This window comes from Apis laboriosa, unplaced genomic scaffold, assembly GCF_014066325.1.
Source record: "Apis laboriosa isolate Shangri-la unplaced genomic scaffold, ASM1406632v1 scaffold17_cov146, whole genome shotgun sequence".
In the NCBI taxonomy this organism is placed as follows: Eukaryota; Metazoa; Arthropoda; class Insecta; order Hymenoptera; family Apidae; genus Apis; species Apis laboriosa.
In genome coordinates, this window is record NW_025222181.1 from 1,389,528 (window position 1) to 1,414,465 (window position 24,938).

A 24,938-nucleotide genomic window follows, 5' to 3' on the forward strand; every position below is an offset into this window, starting at 1 on the left:
AATTCAATTCTGATTGGTCCTTAAGCATAACCTCCTCCCTTGGCACCCTGTTTTCTTCCCCCTCCTCCTCACCTTTACAGCGACGCGGGCTAACACTTCTCATCTCCCTCTTAGCTGCCGCAATTTTGCGTCTTACTCTCTCTTCTTATTTCTCTTTTCCTAGTCTCGCTCTTTCTCTTTCTCTTTACCTTTGATAGTACTCTTACTCCCTACGTAGCAACCGTGTGTTTTCGTCTCTTTTCGTTACTCGTTTATCCGCCGATTCCGAGCATTTCTTTTTCCTCTCTCTCTTCTCTATCCTTTTTCGGTTCTCCTTAACTTCTTCCGGTCTCGTCGGCCGTCTTATCTAGTTTAGTAGCGGCTTGAATGCAATGCAGCAAAGCCAAGTAGTGAGAGTATACGAATTTAATCTCGCGGCACATCGTTGAGTTACTCGAACGGTCGACAGGGGGCGCTATGTAGTTTAATCGGCAGAAAGAAAGAGAGAGAGAGAGAGAGAAAAGAGAATCGGTGGAAGAGAGTACGGAAGAGACGAGACGAGACGCGTCGCGTCGTCGAGAGGTGGAGCGAGACGGATCGAGAGGGTGAGTGGCAAGCGTGGAGGGGGCGTATTGTGCGGGGGAGGGGGAACCGAGTGACGACGGAGCAAGCGAGAGAAGTCGGTTATCGCTTCGGAGAGGGGGACGCCGCGTGAAAGACAAGGAGGAAAAGCAGCGCGCGTTCCTCGTCGCCACGTAGAGGCACACCGCACCGTGGAAGAGTGTGTGCGCGCGAGTGAGACCGTGGCCGTTCAAAGGAAGAGAGGGAATGATAGTGGAAAAGAGAAAGAGGAGAAACGATGGCTGGTGGAAGAGAGAAAGAGTGATAGGGAGGGAGCGACAGAGAGAGAGACGGGAAAGTCATCAGTGGAAGGAAGAGAGGCCGATGGTGAAAGAGAGAAAGGAAAGGAGACGAACGAGCGAGTAAGAGACAGAGGACGGTACAGAGTGGCGGTACACGGGGCGCGAGAAAAGCGGTAGTGTGCCGTGGACCACCGCACTGGCATACCGTGGTTCGTTACGATCCCCTTCGTACGTCGCTTCGTACCGAACCTCGCAGTCATCAGCGAAGTCACATTTCGGCTAGTGCTAGTGCAGTGCGGACAGAGTCGGAGCGGTTGCTTCGGTCCTTTTAAAAAAGTACGACCGAGTTTCCGAGACGAGACGCACGAGGCCCCGGGCCTAGTGACCGATTCAGAAAATCATATCACACGATATCATATCGATATACGAGATAGAGGAGAGAAACAGAGAGAGGTGTTCCGCGAGGGAGAGATCGTCGCGTGCCGGCCGACCAAACGTCGACGGGCGCGCACGCGGTAGAGACCCATAGCCAGTTTTATAGCCCGTCTTATTACCCCGGTTTATTGCGTCGTAACGGTTTAACGATCATCGCCCGTTTCCACCACCTAGACCGCCGGTTTACATTCTTACCGGTAGCGGTAACCATAACAAGCTCATAAAAGCCCCCGCCGCTGCCATGAGTCCCATTCGGAATTATACTCGTACGGCCTATTGACATTGACACTCTTGGGTGCAACCGCTTATACCTACCGATGACTTTTATGACCTCTTAAAACGGTTTAATGCCTGTTTGCTTGTCCCTTGTCGACGCTGTCACCTGTCGCCACCCGCGTCAAACAGCGTATCGGTGTTTGGACGCGACGCGCCTACCTCTCGCTTTTTGGCGCCAACTACTACCGGAACACGAACTCGGAACTATCACGACCAATTCGATATTCTTCGTCTTCCGTGAGACAAATAGTGGATCTTAAACGGTGAACGGACCTTTTTAATACATTCGGAAAACGCGACGAGAAATATCGCGCAGAGCATGGACTCTAATATTGTTCGCAATTAAAAAAAAACTTATTTCTCCATTCTCTCCGTCCTCTCGACAATTACGAAGAAAAATAGACGAGAACAATATAAAACGAGAATTGTTTGAACGAGGCCCTTCATAATTCGCCTCCCCGATCGCGAGTTCGCCGTTATATTTTTTATTGTTTCTCGAGTGGCGGTGTTTCAGTGCAAGTGATTCAAAATACCCGGGATAATGAACTCGTATTTTGAGCAGACTGCGGGTGGCTTCTACGGAAGTCACCACCATCAGACAGGAGCCGCCAGTCAACATCATGATCCAGCCACAGCAGCTGCTTATCGAAGTTTCCCTCTCGGCCTGGGTATGTCACCTTACGCATCCACTCAGCATCATCATCACACCTCTTCGTCATTGGGCATACATCCGGGCGGAGGAACGAACACGAGACCACCTCAAGATTCACCGTACGACGCGAGCGTCGCGACGGCTTGCAAACTTTATTCAACAACACCCGAGGCAACTGGACACACTACATCCTCATATTCGACCACAGCGACCAAGGACTGTAAGCAACAAGATCAAGCATCGGCGCATCAGAATGGTTACGCTGCAGTGATGGCAGCTGCGGCCGTCAAGGACGTTTGGCAGTCAGCGACCTCGGGAGCGAACAGTCAGAGCAATTCGGTGGTTCGTCCATCAGCGTGCACTCCAGAAGGAACGAGAGTTGGTAGCTACGGTGGTCTCGTAGGCGGTGATCCAGCATCGAGTCCTGGTAACAACAGTTCCTCGAGGTCCCTCACGTCGTCCTGGAACACCTGCAGTTTGAACTCGTCCGCGAGCCAACCGGTTGCCACGCAACTACATCAGCAACCCACCAACCATACGTTCTACCCCTGGATGGCTATAGCAGGTGAGTTTACATTCATAAGATAGATCTCTCTCTCGTACAACGATTATCATAACAGCCGTGATGAAATATAGAAGCGAGCATACACGATGATGCTTAGGGGAGAGAGGAGCAGCGGCTGTATAGTGTGTAGAAGACCACGTGGTCGGGAAAGGCGTGGTGGATCGAGTTTACTCGGCACCATTATACGCCAGGCTAAATCGCCCTCGTCGAACGTTTCACGGTCAACGCTCGAATCGCGTGAACACGCGTAAAGATAAAGAATCGAACTTTCTCAAGTTTCTCCATGTTTTTCCATTGTATTTTTCATACAGCAAAATTTCGCTATATCGTGGATCTATCATCTATCGCGCCATGGATAAACAAATCATTCCCCCATTCCGCTCTGAAAAATGGAAGACACGAGTATATACAATCGTCAAATGTAAGTTGCCCGTTGTGTTGTTATGTCGAAACTGATCGTAACTTTTTTTTTTTAGATCGAGTCTATTTGTGCGACGATTGAAATACGATGTATCCGTCATGAAACGTAGCCGAGATAACGGATTTATAGTTGGCACTGGACTAAAAATATTCCGCTGTCTTCTGCGCGAATGAATGCACCGTGTGCCGAGGGGATGGTTGGTAATAACTAACCTATCCGCCGTGAGAGCGACGTGCAAAGTGACACTTCCAGTTATCATTAATATGTGCGTGTTTTTTTTCTTCTCTTTACAAGAGGCGCTTCTTTTAAGAGGCATCTCGTTTCCACCCCCGAATGTTCTTTAAAAAAAAATCTTACCACCTTGCTCTTTTGGTTCTTCGCCAATATTAATCTTTCGCGCGTCTTTCATCGATCTTGAGCTTCATAACTTTATGTATCATTCCGTAGATTCGACCGTGAAACATTCGAACTGAGCCAAGTAGCCTTTTTGTTTAATACAAAGTTAGCCATGATTACTTTACATATTACGTTGCGACTAAAAAAAAGAAAGAAGGTCTCTATTTACGTATCCGTATACGTATACTTGTTTTTGATTGTTCTATATTCGCTCGTATATATCACACTCGTGTAATTTGCATTATTAAGCGTTAAAAAAACGAACATCTAAATTGTAGAAAATCGGCCGTATACACCGATAAAGTTACGTCTGGTGAATAGATAGAATGGAGTCAAGTGCGTGTAAAATCGTTGGGCACGTCGAGTATAATGGGGAAGCCCTCGTCCAATTGGGGTTCAAGTGCCTTCCTCGTCGTACTCACCCCTCCGGAACCCCGAATTCCGGTAGTCAGCTGTTTCTAGCGATATCTTTGTCCCTCTGTAGCCGGAGAGGTTCCCTAGCATCCTCTCGCTTTGTCGTAGACAGATATATAATCACCAGAGGCCTCTGAGCTCTATCTCACTTTTTGGTCACCGCCTCTTCTCTCTTCCAACTCAGCTGGGTCTTAAACTGTTCGTCTTTCGTTGTTCGGTCCTTTCCCTTTCTCTCTCTCTCTCTCTCCATCACTTCTCTCTGTTACCATCTCTTTCTTTCTCAAAGTAGTTCTCGTTTCGCTTTTACCTACGATGTTCCTCCCCTAGCCTCCTTCTCGCGCCCTTTAGTCTGGTTTAAGGCCCTCTCCTTTCGGTTCTTTTTTTATTTTTCCCTCCCGCTGTAGGACCACTCTTGAGGTCCTCTCTCTTTATGCATACAAAGGTGTAGGGATTATTTTATGAGTTTTCGTGACGTAGGCGCGTGCTTATTCAAAGACAAGAAACGGGATTTTATTGAACCCAAACCTTATTCTTTACGTCCTTCTATAAATACTAAATTCAAAAAGGGAAAAGGAATTTTAATATTCAAGAAGAAAGGCGATGTTGCGCTCTCGTTTCATCTAACACAGTTTCGGCCCAGGCTGGCTCAAACGGCCCCAAGGAAAATAACCTCTCTCCACCTTGGCGTCGTTTTGCTCGCGTATTCCTGAATCAACTCGGTGTCTTCCATTCAATAACTGCAACAAGATTTATAGTCGATGAATCGTTTGGATCGCACGAGCGCGCGCGCGCGCACGCGCTCCGCTTATACTTCTTCGATCGACGCTTCTTCGAAAGCAGTTCGCATTATAATATGGGCCACAGTATAACCAGGTTGTAAATTATACCATTAGGAAGCGATATCGACTGATGTCAATCGTGATACGTAACATTGAGGACTATACATTCTGTTTTAAATTTCCTAATTCCCCAATCTGATATATTACATTGCATTTTAATCCTTGTATCAATAAACAAAATTTTCAATTATTCAATTTTTGTCAATAAAATTTTAAAACTTGGAATAAGAAAAAAATCCGAAAGAAATATGAATACTGTTGGATTTGAAAATTTTTTAAGAAAAAAATAATAAATTTTTAATTTTATATTAAATAAAAGAATTTAGATATTATAATATAAAGGTTAATTTTATGACCTCGTAATACTATACCTTCTTGCATTTATGTGAAGATTTAATTGTATAAGTTACAAGTGTGGAAATCGGGACGGAATGCGCGGCGATCGTAGGAGGAATCGTAGGAATGGGAAAAGGCGATTGATCGGCTTGCACTCTCGTCGAACAGGTTTCTATGCGCTTGGCGGATCGAAAGTCGTTGACTCATTTCGCTGGGCAAGTGCTCTTCAACGTCCACAGTGTACAAGCTTGATACCTACACATGTAACAAAATTTATCGATACAGGATTATGGATTATTTCGTCGTAGATTAAAGTCTCGTGGGTAAATATAGAGCCATCAACGTCTACCGGCATTCATACCGAAAGCCTATAATAAATAATTTGGCTTTATCGTCACGCACCTACGAAAACCGATTCGTGGATATGATGTTATTGCCGTCGGTGAAAACACCGGTTCCTGAAAAGATGACGAATTTGTATATTTTGTATATCTTAGCGTGAATAAGAAAAATGTTCTTACTCGTTGAAACAAACCCATTGTCGAAACAAATTATTCTTCTCATCTTCCATCTTTTTAATTAAATGAGTCTCGAACAATTTGGAGGTTAGGAACATTAAATTCTCGCGTAAAAAAATGAGTAAAATTATATTTGTATATTTTTTTTTGGTAATAAATCTGAAAAATAAAATAATTATTTAGTTTAGCGTTATTATATGCACTTATTTTTACGATAAGATAAGTTATAATATAAATTATAATATAAAAAATTAAAATAAAAAGATAATTGTCAGTTTAATGAGTTCTAATTTTAACAATGCCAGTCTAATGTTTTTCTTCTTTGTAAATTTATATTTGAAATCATATAAAAATTTTTTCTTATTTCTTATTAAAATGAATAAAAATGTAATATTATTTTCAAAATAAAATAAAGTTTTTAAGAAAAATAACGAGTGATATAATTAAAAAAGTTACTAAATTAAAAATTTACCAAAATTAATTAAAAAATTGAAATATATTTAAGAAAATATTCCACATAGATAATAGATTCAATGTGAAAATATTATATGCATAAAATATAATTTATGGTTTATTAAAATTACACATTGAAATTTGTCAAGAAAAAGATTTTTCAAAGACTACTCATATATCTCTAACATTCAAATTTTTCGTCGCGTGATTCAAAACGTGGGAGCAACCTACCTTTATTCATTTTTCAGAGGCGATAATTTTTCTAACTATTATGTAATAAACGCGAGTGTGGCCAAGAAACACAAGATGCCGTTCCATGATGATTTATCGCCCTCTCTTCCCCCTCCTCTAACGGTATTCATGCTAAACGTCGTTGGTAAATGTGCGATAAGTGATTGAAGAAGTGATTATACCGCCCAAATCGCACAAATCAGAAGAGGGTATAGACACGGTATCATTAACTCCGTTTTATTGCGGATCGGTGTTACGGGAACACGATCTCGGGACAACATTAACGCTCTCTTGAGTACTACCGTACTGCTCAGTTGTATATACGTATCACGATCGAGGCGAAGAAACTTGATTGCGCGGAATGCATTTGTATCATTGGCCGTGATAAACATCAAAGGGTACACGCGGTTGAAATTCATTGTGATTTATGGGGGGGCCGGCGAAGCGTTAGTATCGCCACCGTTTTCAGATGTAAACGTCTCTCTTATTAAATGTGTTACGGTAATGAAGCAATATAATATGATATCGGCCGTATAATGAATCGTCATAGATATAAACGGATCTTTTATTTGGATGGACAACCATTTATTTAGATAATTCACAATGAAAAAAGAGAGACGAAAAAAAAAGAGAGGAGAAATCATATTTATCCGACAATTATTATCGCCTGCGTAAGATTGAAACGGTTAGTTACATTTATCGGCCACGTTCCTCTTCCACTCGATAGCAATTTTCAAGATGCATGGACGTGGTTCACAAAAGCCTCTCTTTCTGTCCTGTCGTATCACTTTCAGGGGCTGTTTTCAAATGCGACCGAAATTTATGGCCCCTCATTGAAGGGTCTGCCGCGTCTATGGGGTAATTAGAGGGCGTGAAGACGGAGGTTCGAATACTATCTGTACACCCCCGTGGTTCATTTATTCTCTGTAAAACTGCCTCGTTTCCCGGAGGTATCCTTGAACGAATTATAATTCTTGTTTCATGCTTTTCGTACCACAAAATGATTCACAAAAATGAAATCAATATTATTAAATTATATTTGTTTAAGTGTCGTATTGTTTTTTTTTAAATAAAAATATCATAAATATTAAACAGAAAAATAAGAGATGTGTTTTTTTTTATTATGGAATCAGGAAAAGAAAAAAAAAATAAAGATCAAGGTTGTTTGGTAAAAATTATGTAGCGTAACGTACTGTGAAGATTGAATCGTCTGATAATTCAACCCTATTCCTTCGTAAGGCTGACCCTTCGAAATTGATTAAAAAATGCAAAATACGTGTTAGAAGTCGAACGAATCGGTGTAGTGTATATCCGTGTTCTTTTTTTGATTTACGCGCATCGATATCGCATGGTGGTTATGGGCGATCTTTATTGGATGGTTCGTCTAGCCTCGGAAACATATATGAACGGATAGAGAGCTAACAAACCTTGAACTCTTGTGTCGAAGCAGTGAGATTCCCGCGTAAAAGCCACGTGGTTTCACCCGGCTTTGCACTATCTCGCTCTTCTATATTCCTCTCTTTCTCTCTCTTACTCGAGTTGGAAACGAGTATGGTGCTACTCGACGATACGACCGTTGCCAGTAGGTGTTACGTACCTCGGGGAGCAACCTCGTTCAATATAAACCAGCTAGGAACAACGCTGTAACCGTAACGTTGACGTTTACGACGACGAAATCGTGGCTCGGCTCGTTTACCCCTCCCTCTTATGTGCCTCCACGCTTACCGCTATCGTCGCTGCGAGGTTCGTCGGTAATACAGAGCACATATCTTCGTGTGTATCGACCAAGATCGTTCCGCGTCTTCGTGTGTGGTAGAAATGTTTTGCTGGAACAGAAACACGAGGGAAGTTCATTGTACAAATCATTTATGGGCCGACGGTTTTTACGGATTCGTTTCACGCGACTCGCTAATTATCCGTGATAGTTTGTTACATAATCGTTTCGTAAATAATACATCGACTCACATCGCCTACCTGTTTTCTGATCACTTTCTTTTCATTTCTCGCCATTGTTTTCTAACCTCTTCCATGGACACGACTCTGAAAAATAATTAATAATTAATAATCGAACAAGTACGAAGACAAGATCGCAAATATGAATATATCTAATTTCTTATACCTCAATGGCTGACAAACATGGCTGAGAGAACTTTCCATCTTGTTAAGAGATATCTGGTCGATGTTTTGCATTGTTTCCGCTGAGCACACAATCGACGATGATTTCTTTACGAATCATTTAAGACTCTAATTTACAATTGGAAAATTGAAAAGATCGGATCGGTAAAGTTGCGTCGAATATAGGCGTGCGTATTGCACGCCCGTGACCAAGTGGTTCAGCCTCTCCTACCTATAGAGACTCGCAGTGGTGTGATTAAAGTGTGTGAGTTCGTGCGTGAACGTACGTGTGGTGGTGCCTTGAACACTAGCTTACAGCGACCTAAAGAGGCAAGCCAAGTAGGTGCGTTCATCGGGTATGGAGGCTCCACAGACCCTTTCCATGTGTTGCTCCGTTGGCCCGGATGGAGGATGACGTACGAGCCTCTCCGTATGACTTACTACGCCCTTTTCCCTTCTCCACGCCCGCCGCTTCTGCGTACTGTTCGCTCAAAAAACATTCGGGTCTCTGAAAATTACGTGGTCCTTCACATTTGATCGGGACTCCATCCCGATCTCGCTCGGTTGAATTCTTTAAACGTGCTCGAGGATATTGAGCATTTGCACTAATTATTATACCTCTTAATATTATATTTTTATTAAAATAAATAAAATATAATTTAATGTTATTCTTATTATATAACTTTTTTGCAAGTAAAATGTTTTTTAATCAAATAACCGAAAAATAGTTATTGTGTTCTCTTATCGACTATATTTTAGATACTATGCTCGATACGTTTTTATCAAGAAATAGGATTTTATCAAAAGACTTTTTTTGAAGAAGCCCAATAATAGAAGCAAATTTAATATTGATTCTAATTTAATTATTGTAGTTTTAAAATAGAATTATTGAATTTATTTTTAAATTATTTTTTAATAAATATAAATATATCTTATAGGTATGTATAATATAGGAACTCTTTTTATGTAATAGAAATTTTATATCACAAATTTAAAGTATTGTTTTTAAAATTAATTTCTTAGAATTTTAAAGATAAAATTTATTTTAAAAAATTGATTATTTTTTATTTATTACAATTTATTTACATTTCATAGGAGATTTTATACTTTACATTTTTTAAATTTTTTATTTTCCATACGTAGTATTTAATGTGAATATGATTCAATTTCATAATTTATATTTGTTTGTGAATTATTATAAAAATATAAATAAATTTATTTGTTTTTTTAGGAGATTATTTTCCACTTTTATCAAGATTTGTCAAGATTATATATTTATTATATATTAAAAAATATTGAAAGGATATTTTTTGTGATCTCATGATAGCAAAAAGAAAGATTTAATAATCGAGCAGAGATGAATGCTATAACCGAGAAAAAAATCTGTTTTTATTTGGTATCATACATGAAACGATTATGTCTGTATGTTGAGGTAAAAGGTTGGTAATCTCTTTGTTAAACGGTCCGGCAAAGAACTGGAATTTAAATGGTCGTATTTACACGTAGAAAATACCAAAGAAAAACATATAAACCGATAATTATCAACTGTTGTTCGATTTTCAGCTATGTGCAACATTTCGTCGATTGATTTTTAATTCGCGGTCGTTAAAAGCGACATTCTCGCGCGCGCGTTTGTAGCATGGGAAAAAAAACAGGCCGAGGAACGGCCATAGTGAGACAAAATGCCGTAGAAGCGTGTCATTAAAAGTAATTGTTAACATCGATCAAAATGTATCGGGATATTCTCAATTTGCATATGCCCCACCGCATAATTTCACTTCGCGAACCCCTGGATGTGTATCGTCAATCAATTTTTATACTTTGCTACGTTATAAACGCGAAAACCTTGAAGGTATTAATCACGGGTGTTGGGAATTCACCGCATGAAAGTGTAATTTCTGATCCGCAGAATCACTTACATCCTGTCCCACGTTTTTCTCAATAACATTGCTGCCACTCGTAAACATCCATAATATTATTTCACGCGATTAGTAAACAGGGCTGGTCATCGTCCAAGCCACGATTTACATGCGAAAGAATAATCGCGAGTTACGTTTTGATACGATCTACCACTGGTTAACGCTAAACATTACTTCGATCGCTTACCGTAACGCATAAAAATTCATCTGAATCGGCTATCAGTTGGTGGAGAGGAAGAGAGAGAGAGAGAGAGAGAGAGAGAGAGAGAGAGAGAGAGAGAGAGAGAAAAGAGGAGACATATCATCAAGAAGATAAAGATATATTATTTGTTAAAAAGCTCTCTCTCTCTCGGGATATCAGCGATAAAAGCAGTAGATGTGAATTTATTTCCAGTGAAATAAATTCAACGTTGGAATAACACTTTAACGATAAACACAAAGGTAACAGTTAACAAAGTGTGTTTTCATCGAGGCAGGAAGTGGATGAGCACGGTTATACGATGAATGTAGTGATATTAATGTACAGACCGGTATCTCGTACGAGGATCGAGAGAAGGACACTCGTAAACGTGTTGCAGCGGAGGAGGCGCATAGTAGGCACACGCAGTAAACGATTCGAAGGCGATGGTAGCCGATTTACGTCTCTATCGAACGTGCACGAGACATCGTCGTCTAGCGACGGTGGATGTTAAACAATAGCGATAGTTTATTCTTGCCTAAGAGCAGTGAGGAAAGAAAAGAAACAGAGGAACGTGAGTGGCGCGTAACGCGCGCGCAAAGGTATAGGCGCTGATCGCACGTTCAGCCGGCAGCGTATAGCGGCTGCCTACCAGGGTTCTCAATTTGATGGACGAGCTGTTCGCATGTACGAACTCGTGTGCGCTGGCTCGCTTTTACACACCGACAACAGCCCATACGCTATCCGGCTGTTTTGCAAATTTCATGCGGGAGGAGTTATCGCTCTCGTGGCCCAGGATTAATCCTCTCTCACTGTGTATTGTTTGTCGTCAACGACTATTTATCAATTACCCGGCTATTTCTGAGATTGTTGTTTCCCTAAAGAGAAGAAAAAAAAAAAATCTGTGACCTATTATTCCTTCACACTCCCTCTTTCTCCGTGAGACTTATGAATCGCCTTGGGTTGATCTATATCGATTATTATAGGTAAATTGTTTTGAAAGATTAGATTAGGTTACTCATTCGTACATTTTCTGCGAATTTCAGTCTTGTGAATCGCTTTTCTTTATTCGAATTGATATCGATTATTATACATTTCTCTAAAAACAAGGTTAGATTAGATTAGCTGATATTTCCATTAGGATCAATTTTTTTTTCCTAGAATTAATATATACCAATTACAATATATTACAGTAAAACACAATAAATTAAGACTAGGCTCTCGTGTATTTTTGGCATAAAGAAAAGAAAAGCCTCTAAATCGTGTTGATGGCATAGTATTTCATTGGTTATGATGTTAAGTGAGAAAATATATGAAAGAAAGGGATGAAAGTTATAAAGGGAAAATTCGTTGGATCGGTTGGAGATTTCAAGATTGCTGACAGTAGAAACACTGCGCTTTTGATTGGTTCGGCTTCTTACTCGTCTATATAGTAGACTGCCATTTCACTGCTTCGGGCTGAGATAATGCATACTTTGGATCGGCCGCGCTTCGTAGGCACGAAGAACGTGTTTAGGTGCTCGACGATCGGAACGACTACACCGGCAGACAAAGGATATATATACCTGTGCCCGCAAGAAAAGATGAATACAAGATAAAATAATTGAATCGAAAAGTGTTCCTGCTTACGTTTTTGCGGAATACTTGCTTTCCAGATGAAGATGTAACTCGCATATTTCAAGCCTTGAAAGATCGAGAAAAATGAATATTAACGAAAGAAACTGTGATCAGTGACCTCGAAACGCGTCAAACAAATTCTTCTTTAATATGAAATCATATACGATATATTTATATTTCCTAAATTTTATTTAATTTTTTTCTGTTCAAATTTAATTCTTTTTATCAATACTCAAAATTTTGACATCATTCAATATTTAATAACAATTCTAGAATTAAAACCTAAAATCAAGAAATTTATTTATAGTGATTTATATAATTTTTCTTTAGGCAAACAAAAATTGGATTAAATAATTTTTCACTGATGAAAAAATTGAAATATAATTAAGAAAATTATAAACTTTTATAGTAATTTATATAATTTTTCTCTAAGATAAAATTGGATTATGAACGGTTAAATATTAAAATCGCGATATTTAATTAAAAAAAAAAAAAAAATTATCGATAAAAATCGTATGAAAACTCGTCGGATCATCGATAAAACCTCAGTTACGATCAACATCGCGTTGGCGTTTCTTCTTCCCATCGATCTTCCATCGTTGCGTTACTTAGCGATTCGACGCGATACCTCGTCGTACGTGGAACTCGTTGAAATCGATGATCATCGCGCATCGCGAGCGTATCGCACCGTTTCCATCAACTCGTAGCTTGTCGAGAGGAGTGGAGGGGAGAGGAGGTGGCTCGATAGCGCGTACAGTAAAGAATATTCGATCGGTTTTTTAGCCATTCCTCGCTCGATTTGTCCCGATTTTTTGCGCCGTTTCGGCGCCATCTGCACTATTATCATGGCCCTTATTCAATTAATACGCTACGATGTAATCTTGTGTCAATACACAGCAAATAAACTCCGGACTCGTGCGTTTTAATAAATTCGAACTTGCACAACAGTTTTTGCCACAAAGCAAACCTGCCCAGAACTCTTGCTGCCGCCTGGCTGCCGATAGCCGGCCATTACAAACAGCACCTGCCAGCCTATGCTCCTCTTCTCCTCGACGACCTGACCGTCCACAATGCTTTTGTATCCGCTCTTATGCTCGGTCTTCTCCTCCATTCCGGTCAGGACTTTCAACGACTCCAAAGGCACGAGCCTTAAAAAAAATTACGAATATCGAGCAACGACTAATTGCCAGTGACATCGATACAGTTTATTTCATTCGAACCGAAACACATGGCGTACGGCCAACGATCGTGAGTGTTAGCACAGCGGGTAAAGAACATCGAACATGATCATATGCGCATTTTAAATATTCTACTTCTTTCCGATTAACAACTCACGTGTTACGTGTATCGTTTGTCGCTTTGTTTGTAATCAAGGATTAACCTGGTTATGGTCATGTATATCTGTCACGATCCATGTCATTACACACGGAATGATAGATATATTCTGATAATCAGAATTATTTATGTTGTTAGTTATTTTGTATATATCGATCAAAAGTATTACTAATCGATCAAAAAAAAGCATTTCCAGAATCTAAAAATTGAATAAATTAAATTGAATAAATATTTCTTCTTGTATAAATTATTATTAATTTCGAATTAATAAGGAAAATTTTTTGTACAAATTAGACAGTTTAATAAAAATAAACGAATAATATAACGAATATTTTCGATTGATAAATCGTAATCGTAATTGATGAATCAAACGATAATGATCGAAATATATTCTTTTCTTCTCTTTTTGTTTCGTTTTCTTTCATCTACTTTTCTTTATTTCAATGCGTATTGATCATTTTGCACAAACCGTCCGTTCTTCAACCGTTTTCGTCGATTTCACGGGACTTGAGGCATACGTTAGCCGCGTTCACGCGAGAACTGAATCGAAACCGTTCGCGTACCCATTTATTTCGTAGCTATTGACCGCCGACGCGGGTGGGAAAGGACGACGGGCATAATTTATCCAGCTGAAACCCCTTGACCTTTTAAAATAATTGCTTGATCGTCGCTGTAGTGTGCCGGAACGAAAATTTCTTAATTTTACCGCCTCTTTCCCGTCGTACGCCCGATGATGTACGATTCTATCTGGCGTTTTTAAACGGACGCGCATAAACGGCCCTCGGCCGCTCGCGCTTATCCTTCGAGCACTCGCGAATACGGTACAACCGTTATTACCTGCCGGCCATATTAATCGCGTCGTTCCAACATTAATAATATAAACATTCGACGATTGTCACTTCTGAATATCCACGGAGACAATATGGATCCGCCAATCCCGTTCGAGGTAAGAAAAAAAACTTATGCAGATATATGTATCGAAACAGTTCACAGCTAAAAGAAAGTAAGAGAAAGGGAGAGAAAGAGAAAGAGATTGAACGATTAATCAGTAGGATTTAATTAATTTTCTCGGAGCGCCACTGAATTCCAGATGCATGAATCATTGCATCGACAGCGCACTCCGACTCAATGAATGCTTTACACGGTGCACGGTCGCCGAAGGGAGGGCGCAAGCTTCTAATCTTGGAGTCCTTTTTGTGCTACTAAAAACGTACGGACAATCATTCGTCCGTGGCGAAATTACGCATTCGTCACGTGCGCGAGACACTGGCGCGTTTGTTTTATCGGTATGCGTACGTACCCGAGTGTATCGAGCGAGAAAGAGAGAGATAGAGAGGGAGAATTGTGGAGAGGAAAAAGGAGAAAGAGGAGCAAAAAGAAGCGAAAGAAAGAGCCAGGGGACAACATTATCCCGCGATTAAGAGTCTTGGTTAAGAAGCGTATAACTCAGTGACATTGCGCGGTAACCGTTCAACGAATATCAACGTAATACATCGCATGTGCGATCTCTTCTCTGTCTTTCTCTCTCTCTTTCTCTTTCTCTCTCGTATAGATTCGCGTGTTAGATTTACACAGACGGTGTTTGCACATTCTCCTCGTGTGTATATGTGTCTCTGTGTATGAAGGAGGGGGAGGGTATATGCACGTACGATTTCGCGCTCGCGCTCCCGCTCTCGCACGAGATCGCGACGCGTGGAAAAGTTATGACGTATTACCATCGCGACATATTTATTAAACGCCGGCGAACGATATTAGGCCGGCGTGAACGGACATTATGAGCTTAGGTACGGACAAGCGTTTGTTGTGCACCATTAGCTCGAGAAATTTACGGCTACTGTAACACTGTCGCTCTTGGCGTCCTGATTTTTCTTTCCTCTCTGTCCGTCTCTCTCTTTCCCTTTCGCTTTCCCTAGGCCTTTTTTGTCCCATTCCTTGAACTCGACCATTCTTCTCCGCCATTTTTTTCTTACGGGGCGTGTACGCAAGTACTTATACGTACAAGTAGTATTTCAAATGCCATAGAAATGTTAAACAATAGAAATACACGTGTTAAACTCAAGTTTCGAATTGATTGTTGTGAGATATACGTAAGATATATGTTAAACGCTTCATAAAGAATTTAGACGTTAATTCAATATTTATGATCCGAAACAGAAAATATATTGAAATATATATTAATTGAAAAATAGCATCGACCATCGTCTTATGAATACGTTCGTAATAAGCGTCATAATTTTACAGAATCGTTCAATTCACTTGAGATTTTATGCTTAAATGTTATCTTGAAAATTGTATCTGACGTTAAATTATAATAATTATTATAATTAAATTTAACGCATACATTCTTATTGTTTTAACAGTTAAGTGACGAGTATTCGAATAGTTTTGCATAATATGTGTGTTGCGATCACGATTGTCTCACTCAATATAATTCTTTACGCGATAAGTTCGGATTATTCGACTGGTGGAGACCTTGAAAATTTTGTAATAAGACGGCGCATATACGATCGTGTGGCGTCCATAATTCTACGTAACGTAATAATAGCGGTGGCTCGAGGAGCTCGCGCGTGCCTTTCAAGAGCTCAATTCTCTTCTCTCTCTCTCTCTCTTTCTCTCTCTCTCTCTCTCTCTCTCTCTCTCTCTCTCTCTCTCTTTCTCTCCTCTCCTCCTCTCGGTACATGTGCTTCTATCGGTACTGTGATTTCGAAATCTTTACTCGATTTCGATGAATACTTGATGTGCAACGATCTCGTGCAAGGAAAATTGCGGCGGTGATTCGCAAGAGTCGCGGAAAAAATCGATCAAACGAGTCGATTTCCTTTTACTAAAGAGAATGAAAGAGAAAGAGAGAGAGAGAAAGAGAAAGGGAATCTATATATGGGTTAATTGGAGTGTAGCTCAAGGCTACAGGGAACCCTCCGAATCATTTTTACCGGGCCCTTGTGCGCGAGATCGTGATTTCGAAGAAAGAGGAGAAGGATCACCTTGTTGTGTTAAATTGAAAGTTCGCAGAAAACGTCGACAAACGAAACAATCTCCTCCCGGCTTGCAACGAGAAAAACCTTCCAGGAGTATTGCTTGCAACACTGGTTCCGCACACCAAGTTGTTTACAATACTCGTTCACTTGGACTTTCCAAAAGTTCTGCGATCCATATCCATTTAATTGATTCGAAGAAAAAAATTTTCTCTTTCTGTGTTTTATTTATGATGATATAGTATGAATGATACTTAGAATACCTATTCGTATAATTGCGTTTAATGTATATGCTTTTTGATCTCAATGTGTGACAATCAATTATATATTGTATAATTTTGAAAAATTAAAATTCATTGGACGATGGAAGAATTCGTGTAAAAAATGATTCTTGTTAATTTTCGTTCTTTTCTCGTGAAATAGAGAAACGTTTCGAAAAATCTTTAATTAATAATCTTCAGCTCTTCATTAATAATGGATGCGCTTAAATCATTGATAAGGAAATATATAATTTACATGACAAATAAACTATGAAATCCAATAGAAGTGATGGAGGAACGTTGGATTGACGGAAGGTGTTCGACAAGGGAAAACTTAATAGGCATGGTTTCTCGTTTTGCCAAGCGAAACGAACGAACCAACGTTCATTAGACGCGGCGAGATCTCGACCACGGTCTCCGACTTTTTTCTCTACCCGAAGCAGGTTTTCTCTAGGAATGCACGCAGTCGGTTATTTGATTTATAGCGACGGTTAAAAGTAGTCTTGCATCTAACCGCGTATTATATATTACACACGGAGCGAGCCTTAGACCAGCGTGCTGTGCCGACCTTACCACGTATTTACTTAAAAAAATCGATTTATCGAAGGAACCTCCATTTCCGGAACTCGTACTTTCATTCCTGACACATCCCAGAATTTTTTCGATCCTTGATCTTTAGATCCTCGATTCCTTTAAATCTATTCTCTCATCATGGAATATACGAAAGTGTCAACGATCTTCGATTCGATTTCACTCGAAATTCAATATGGCGGAGAACCTTGAAAAACTTGAACGAATTAATATTTCGAACGATCGATATCGATAGTTCGGTAACTGTCAGTCGTGCCACGATACTTATCTCCGCACAGTGTAGTTTCTAAACTGGTTATCTATTTTAAAACTATGCAGAAAATTTTAATACCCTTGTTTATTATCTATCAGCACGATACAAATTATGCTACTCGCAATTCAAACAACCGTATCTTTCCATCTCGATCGAAGATTGATCGATGAAATTATCTCGCGCATCGTTTTCGACACCCTAACCTTTATTACGTGTTACTCGAGGGGGGAAAAAAAATGTATGGGACTGGAGAAGGGACGAGAGTGGACGTAAAAGTCGTAATTTGCCTGGACCTGGCAATAAAACTGGGAAACGGTCGCGTAGTCACGTTCGTCCTCGAAAGCGCGGACACTTTGCACGGAAGACTAAGCCCCCCGGTAAGGCTTCCTGATCCACGCAACTCTGCGTTACACAAGGACCAATAAACAGGACTTGTATAGCAAGGAATGGACCGTTAGCTTTTTTTTTTTTTTTTTCTTTTTTCTTCTTCTTTTAACAGTCATAAAACGTCCGGGACAGGGCGGTGCGACGCGACAATGAACATAACTGTTACTTTTACCTTCTTTTAGACCGAAACCGAGAGCGGCTCTTCCGGGTTTTACCGTCCTCGTGGCGGCCAGTCGAGCTCGATCCGTCGTCGATACCTCGTCGCGTTCCCTTCTTTCTCTGATCGCGCTCCGTAAATCTCGCTTATCTCAGGTTAGATCCGCCCGCTCGTCGATTCTTATTACGGTGACAAATTTCGTGCATACGATTCGATTCTTCTCGAAGGGACCTCTATCGAGCGCGATAGCCAACAATATTTATTGTTTTAGAAAAGTTTCGAAAGGAAATCTTATACTAATAGAAAATAGTGCCTCGGTAAATAGGATATTGGAACCCCGTGTATTTATTCCTACTAACGAAGGAGATAAGTTTTTTTTGGGAATATTATCGCATTTTCGGTTCATTTACTCGTTTAGCGATAGTGAGAAACGAATAAGTGAAATATAAAAGAAATATCGAGTTTCGATTTTTCCCTGTGAAAAGAAAGGCAGTTTTAGAAAATGGCGGAGATAATTTTGCGCGTATAGGATATATACTTCTTACTCGTTATAAGCTTACTCTGCTCGGGATTGGCCGCGAGCAATATACTGGACACGAAATTCGAGCTTAATTTCGTCTTCGTCGACGAGTGTGCGGAGTGATAGGTAGAGAAAGAGAAAGAGAGAGAGAGAGAGACGAAGAGATCGAGGACCGAAGCATTTAAAGAAATTTACGACGTATTGTTTCGGTGTCAAATTATTCTAAGGAGGGTTCCTGTGGTGGGAATGCGTGTGTATATATATTCGCGAGGGGAGGATGAATATAGAACGGAATAAATACCGTGTTTACATTTGACTACCGTATTCTTGTGTTACCGTATGAAAATTCTTCGCGAGTGTCTCTGCAAGCGACCAAGCCCACCAAGTGAATCCGAGTGCGGTCGAGGCAATTTGATTCCAGCCAAAAGGAAGATATCATCAACGATTCGGTGTAACGAAAGTGGTGGAAAAGGTCGAGAAACCGCCAGGAGGTGAATCGTATAAATTCGATACACATTGTACGCTATTCTTGGACAGCATCAACGCAAACGCATTCACGCCCCGCCCACAAGGATTTACGAGAGAACGCTGACACGGTGGCGAGTAGAGCAGCCGTGGTGGAACGTAATAGCAAAGCGTTCGTCACATGCGCGAAAGAGAAACGGCGGAGGAACTAGTTTCAAGTATAAAACAGATTTACACGAGCTCGTGATAATTCGCAGCCTATGTTGATCGGTTACGTTCAAGTTTTCATTACCTTAGCGAAACCAACAAATTCTCTCCTACAAACATCCTGCTCGGATCGTCACAGGGTCGGGTGGTCTATCGTTGAACAGAAACACCTCTCTATTCGAATTCGTTCTTCTCCGCGATCCATACTTACTGTTAACCGTGTATATACTTAGTTAAAGCTCTTGCGATGCGTCCTCGAAACTAACAATTTTCTCTTCCTTTCAGCCACCAATACACAACCTTCTGATTACCTTAAGAAAACCAGTCTTGCATGTGCACATATATTGTAACCGTGCATCTTCTTTGTATCGTAGCCACGCGAAACGAATATAGAATCTCTTCTAAAATTCGTGACATTCTTTGGGACAAGTTGCCACTTATTGATTAACCTCGCATCAAGACTCGCTCAATTTCAGTAATTGCGTTTCCTCGTTACGCAATTATTCACCAGGGATAAATATTCCCCTCGGACGACGTTACCCGTCGGATAGTTTGCGCTACGATCGTACCATCATTTTCGTACTATTTTCAAATAAATCGTTTCTATTCTATATTGAATCGTTTTGATTGAAATTAACTCGTTTTATATTTTTATCGTTTTATCGTTTCGATGAATGGTATCTATTAGGGATAAATTCGAAAAAAAAAAAAATTAGAAGAACTAAACTAAGGTGATTAATTTTTGGCCATGAACTAAATCGCGATAAATATTGCGTAATAAAATAGACAATATTGATCTAATTTTATTACATATTATATAAACATATAAATCATACAATTATTTATAATTATATTTATCTACTGGTATTGTATAGTTTTTATCTTTCTATGCAAATTTCAAAAACTACAATTATCAATCGCTATCTATTAATTCCAACGTTTATTACTACTATATACCAATTAGTTCCAATCTATCTTAATTTCTTCATATTTTATCTTTATCTACAAATAGCTATTAATGATAATTATACATTAAAATGTATAAAATTAAGTTTCACGAGTGTCGAGTGTTCGCGAAATAGTGAATAGTATAGTGAATTCTTAAAACTAGCAATTCTTAGACATTCTTTCCCCGATTTTTCCGCGACAATTATGGAAAACACTACTACATTAATACTGGCAGTATCACGATCCATAACAACAAAGTTACACAAGATAGATAGCCTCCGAGCCAGGCCAGCTCGAAATTGCTGCTCAACTCTTGCTCATTACTTACTCTCGGTAACTAAAATTACACCTTTCGTCGGCACTGTCTCCCACGTTCCTGTACAACTCGATTCAGCCGATTCAAGACGCGAATTCACACGCGAGCGAGCCGAAGCAGGGCACGCGTTCTCGCGGCAAAATCCGTGTTTCTTTTCCAACCTCTCATCAATCCTCGACTAGTCAATAGAGTGCCTATAGAGACGAAGACACACGAACGCCTTTTATCGATATTATTATACCGTCATAACGAGCACGTGGATCGGCTGGTTGTCGCTAAGGGGTGGGGAGGAAGGGGGCCTTCTCACCATCTCCAGGGGCAATGCCTTCCTCTTCGTCCACTCACAGCCTCGATTCGGCTTCGTTTCCCTCGGAGCAACAAAGTACCAATTTGTTCGCGAAACTTGAAATTTGCGTGAAACGAAAATGCCGGTTTCGGGCAGGGCGTTCGGTAGTGGTGAGAGCGTGCATCCATTGGCGGCGGAGGTTCTTGCCCCCTTTTCTTCCCGTCCATCTCTCCGTGTTTTTCGACTTCTCGACGAATCTCAAAACTCCCCTTTCCTCCTCCCCTCCCTCCCATCGGAATTTTCTTCTTGTTTACTATCCTATGCACACGATATTAGCACCGATTCCAGTACGTATTTATTATTTACCTCGTTCCTTCTACTCCCCGGTTTATCAGGGGATTTCTTTCTCGACCCTGTTGCAGCCACCACGATCGTATCTCGAAAGACGAGGGATAAAGGGGAGGGGAGGGGAAAGACGCTCGAGGTATCGGTGAAAAATTTCACTGTGCAACCGTGTTCTTGCCAAGAAGAAGGAAGGGGTCGAGAAAGAGAGAGAGAGAGAGAGAAAGAGCAAGAAAGGCGGCAAAATGTAAACCAGTTATATCGTGCTGCACCCTTTGGTTAAACTGAAACCAAGTGGTTTTATAGCGCCGATCCGTCTTGCCGTGCTATAACGAGTTCGTGACTCGACATAATACGATAACCCCCTAAATGTGTTGAACTTGTACGGAATCGCGCGAGCGCGCGGGTGCGCGGGGCGAAGGAGAGGGGCAGAGGTGGTAGAGAACGGGGTAATAAAGAGTGCGTGGCGGAAGACAGGACAAACTGCCGACAGTGGCTCTTCTTCATCCTAGAAGGTGAGATAGTGAGCGTAAATCGCGCGCATACGTAAGAATCATTGCTTTAATCCAACCTTAGAAGCCGCGAAACGTCTTTTCCGCTCTTTTCCGCGGAAAAAATTAAGCTCCCCGTTATGATTTCGACAATCCTGAGAACGCGAAGATCCTATCCGACGACCTTACTCATAATCTAAAAGTTCTTGTGTATTATATCTAAAAACCACCATCATGGCAATTATAATTAATTAACCGTCTCTTCGTAATTCTTTTTATATCGTCCTTGTTAAAAAAGATAAATTAAATTTAGATTTCTAAATATAATCTTCATTATATTTGCCTTCTAATTTTATTCAAAAAGTCAAGGAACATAGATGTATCGAACTTATATTTTAAGTTTTATATAAATTATAATGAAAAATTTTAATTAAGGAGCGAGCTCGTATGGTAAATAACAAACTGTAAATATTATGTAACACGTATGAAAGTGTGACACGTAACGAGTTTGCAAAACGATTGTCAAAATAAGTTGAGTGTTATGGTTTCATATTTATTCGTGGATACGAAGATTTTATTGTAATTTGTCGATTCGATGTGTATGATTGTTTGAATTCAATTGTTATTTTATTTGAACAGATTTTCTCGATCGATAGATACCGCGGAAACTAATGTAAGCGGTGAGCCGATATTATCGACCCGATCTAATACACAGAGTCATAAATTAATAGTTAATGATGACTTATCTTAATGTATTATATTCGCACAAGGCTATGGAAATTGCTACAAGGAAAGGGAGGATGAAGAGCGTAGAACGGAAGGAAGGTCGAATTAACATCAATGATTCTTCTTTTTTTCTATTTCGATCAAAACAAAGTCACTTTCCTACGAATGATCTTCATAATGCTTTTCATAATTTCTTCTTCAAAAACTATGCTTTTATTTTTATTTATATATACATATATTTCTAATGTTTTCCCTTTGTCGACTCATTTCTCCATAAAGTATACCGATCTGATGATAAAAAGGTATCTTATCCATTCGTGCATCGAAGAGGTTATAATTAAAAAAAGAAGCATCAAGTTAACGTCGTATCGTGGGCATAGATCTTTGTAACTAATACGCAGTTTCTATTGTAATAGACATTCTATTATAATAGCTCCCTGTAGAATAATATCGGAAAACGCGAACTATTTTATAAAAAATTGTTCGATTTTTTTATCGATTCTCTATCTATCGTCCAAATTTTGCAACAAATTAATAATAAAATATTTTTCATTCTTCTCGAGGCGATCGTGAAAGAAAGAGAGTTCCAATAGAGCGATGGAATCAAAAAAGTTTTGAGTCCAAGATAAAAGTACTGGTTCGTGAAGTTATTGAATAATGATGACGTGGCCCTCAGGCCATGTCTGCTCTCTTTCTCCTCTCTCAAAAGATCCTGCTCGTCTCGAGATTCGCAAACTCGTTATCGTGAACGAAACGTCTTAGCCAACACTCTTGATGACAATAATGACGATCATTACGATAACTATGCGAGCAATAATAATACGTTACTTATGGTTAGATACCGACTATGCAACTTCTGGTTAAGACGTCTTCGACTAGGTTTTCGTATCGCGTGAAGTAAGTTTTCTGCCGCGAACTTCGGCGCATGCGCGACCAATCGGTTCGTTTCGCTATGATCTTTCTAATTTCACGTAGCTCTTCTCTGTTCCTTGGGGAAAGGAAATTCTAGATAATGCAGCGATGCGGAACTACGGTCGAGCAATTTGCATCGAATAACTACGACCTTGGATGAAAAGAAACGAGGCAGGTTGAAAAAATTTTCAATTGTACAAATAACCGTAGCAAGGTTAGGTTTCAAGGTTTTCCGCGGATAATAGAAGTTTCAGTACTGATGTTGAAAAGTTGCTGTAAGTTGATAAAACTCGATACAATTATAAAATCTTTTTTTTTTTTTAGATAAATTATCCAATGCAACGTTTGGAAAGGTATAAAAAAAATGAAGTTTTTTCATGCTATACATTTTAAAAAAAATAAATTAAAATCAATAATAAAATAGGTTAGGTGATCTTTTAATGTTTTTTAAAGAATTTTTTAAACAAATTTATCAACATACGTAAACGTATATAAATAAGGGGAATGAACAAGACGAAAAAACAGGTGAAAGACATCGAATTTGGCAGGAAGTGAAAAAGGCGCGTGTACCGACGAACATCGGGATACACTGGCATAAACATTGTTCGAAGGTACAGGGGATAAAGAAGCGTGGAAAGGGAAAAAGGAATACGACGGAAGGGCATTAAGATGGACGGTGCCAATCGTATGCTAATAAAGCCACCTTCTGTTTGCTTTTTTACTGGTTCGAGGAAGTAGTCAGTGTGTGTTTTGTCACGCGGCGACTTTCGAACACGATGGAACTTAGGTTATTATAGTGCGAACACGTGACACGCTTCAATTGTTTCTCTTGCATATCTGATTTGATTGTGGTAGATTGTAGAAAAAGAAAAGATAGATGGATACAAGAAATTTAATATAATACCACCAATTTAATATAATACTTAACACCACGTGTAAATACGCTATTTTTTTTAATTCTTAAATTTGTCCGTTTTCATATGATCGAACCTAAGCGAGATCTTAGAAACAAAGAGAGTAACGGAAGCACGGTTCAAGTTACATCGCGACGTCCAAACCGATAATTTTTATAGATAAAAGAACGCCACGGAACGTTTCTCGAGGACGGGGGCGGTAATCTCGCAAAACGTGTGGACGTGGATCTAATACATAGTACGTGCGCAATGTAGCACGAGTGACGTAGCAACTAACGTATCGCGTTACATCGGGTCACGATCCCTATTATATACCTCCTTTCTTCCTTTGACGGGACAAATTATTAGAGTTATATCATTGTGAACAGCTTGCAAGGTCGCAAGAGGGAGAAGGTTGGATAGGAAAAGAGAGGGATATATATATATATATATATATATATATATATATACACATATATATATATATAAGAGAGCAAGGAAAAAAAGAAATCGCTATCGAAAGGAAGACAGTGCGTCTTCCCTGATAAATTAATCACTTTTTTCCCGCCATGTTTGTCCGGGTACGCTAATTATCGCGGATGTAAGACGATCGCGTTCTATCTTCGGCTTCGAGTGCAAAGTTCAGCTATGGGAAACGGTTTTTTCG

At 39.9% G+C, this 24,938-nt stretch overlaps 1 protein-coding gene across 3 annotated transcripts in view; it reads left to right on the forward strand.

Annotated features, from left to right (window-relative positions):
• The first annotated feature begins 1,152 nt into the window (after nucleotides 1-1,152).
• Nucleotides 1,153-24,938, forward strand: part of LOC122711757 (homeotic protein ultrabithorax-like) — a 335,569-nt gene continuing 311,783 nt past the window's right edge. For all 3 annotated transcript variants that reach the window (XM_043930782.1, XM_043930781.1, XM_043930783.1), the window contains exon 1: nucleotides 1,153-2,770. In XM_043930782.1, the coding sequence (XP_043786717.1) occupies nucleotides 2,095-2,770 (676 nt within the window). In that variant the 5' untranslated portion in view covers nucleotides 1,153-2,094. The remainder of the gene's footprint in view (nucleotides 2,771-24,938) is intronic.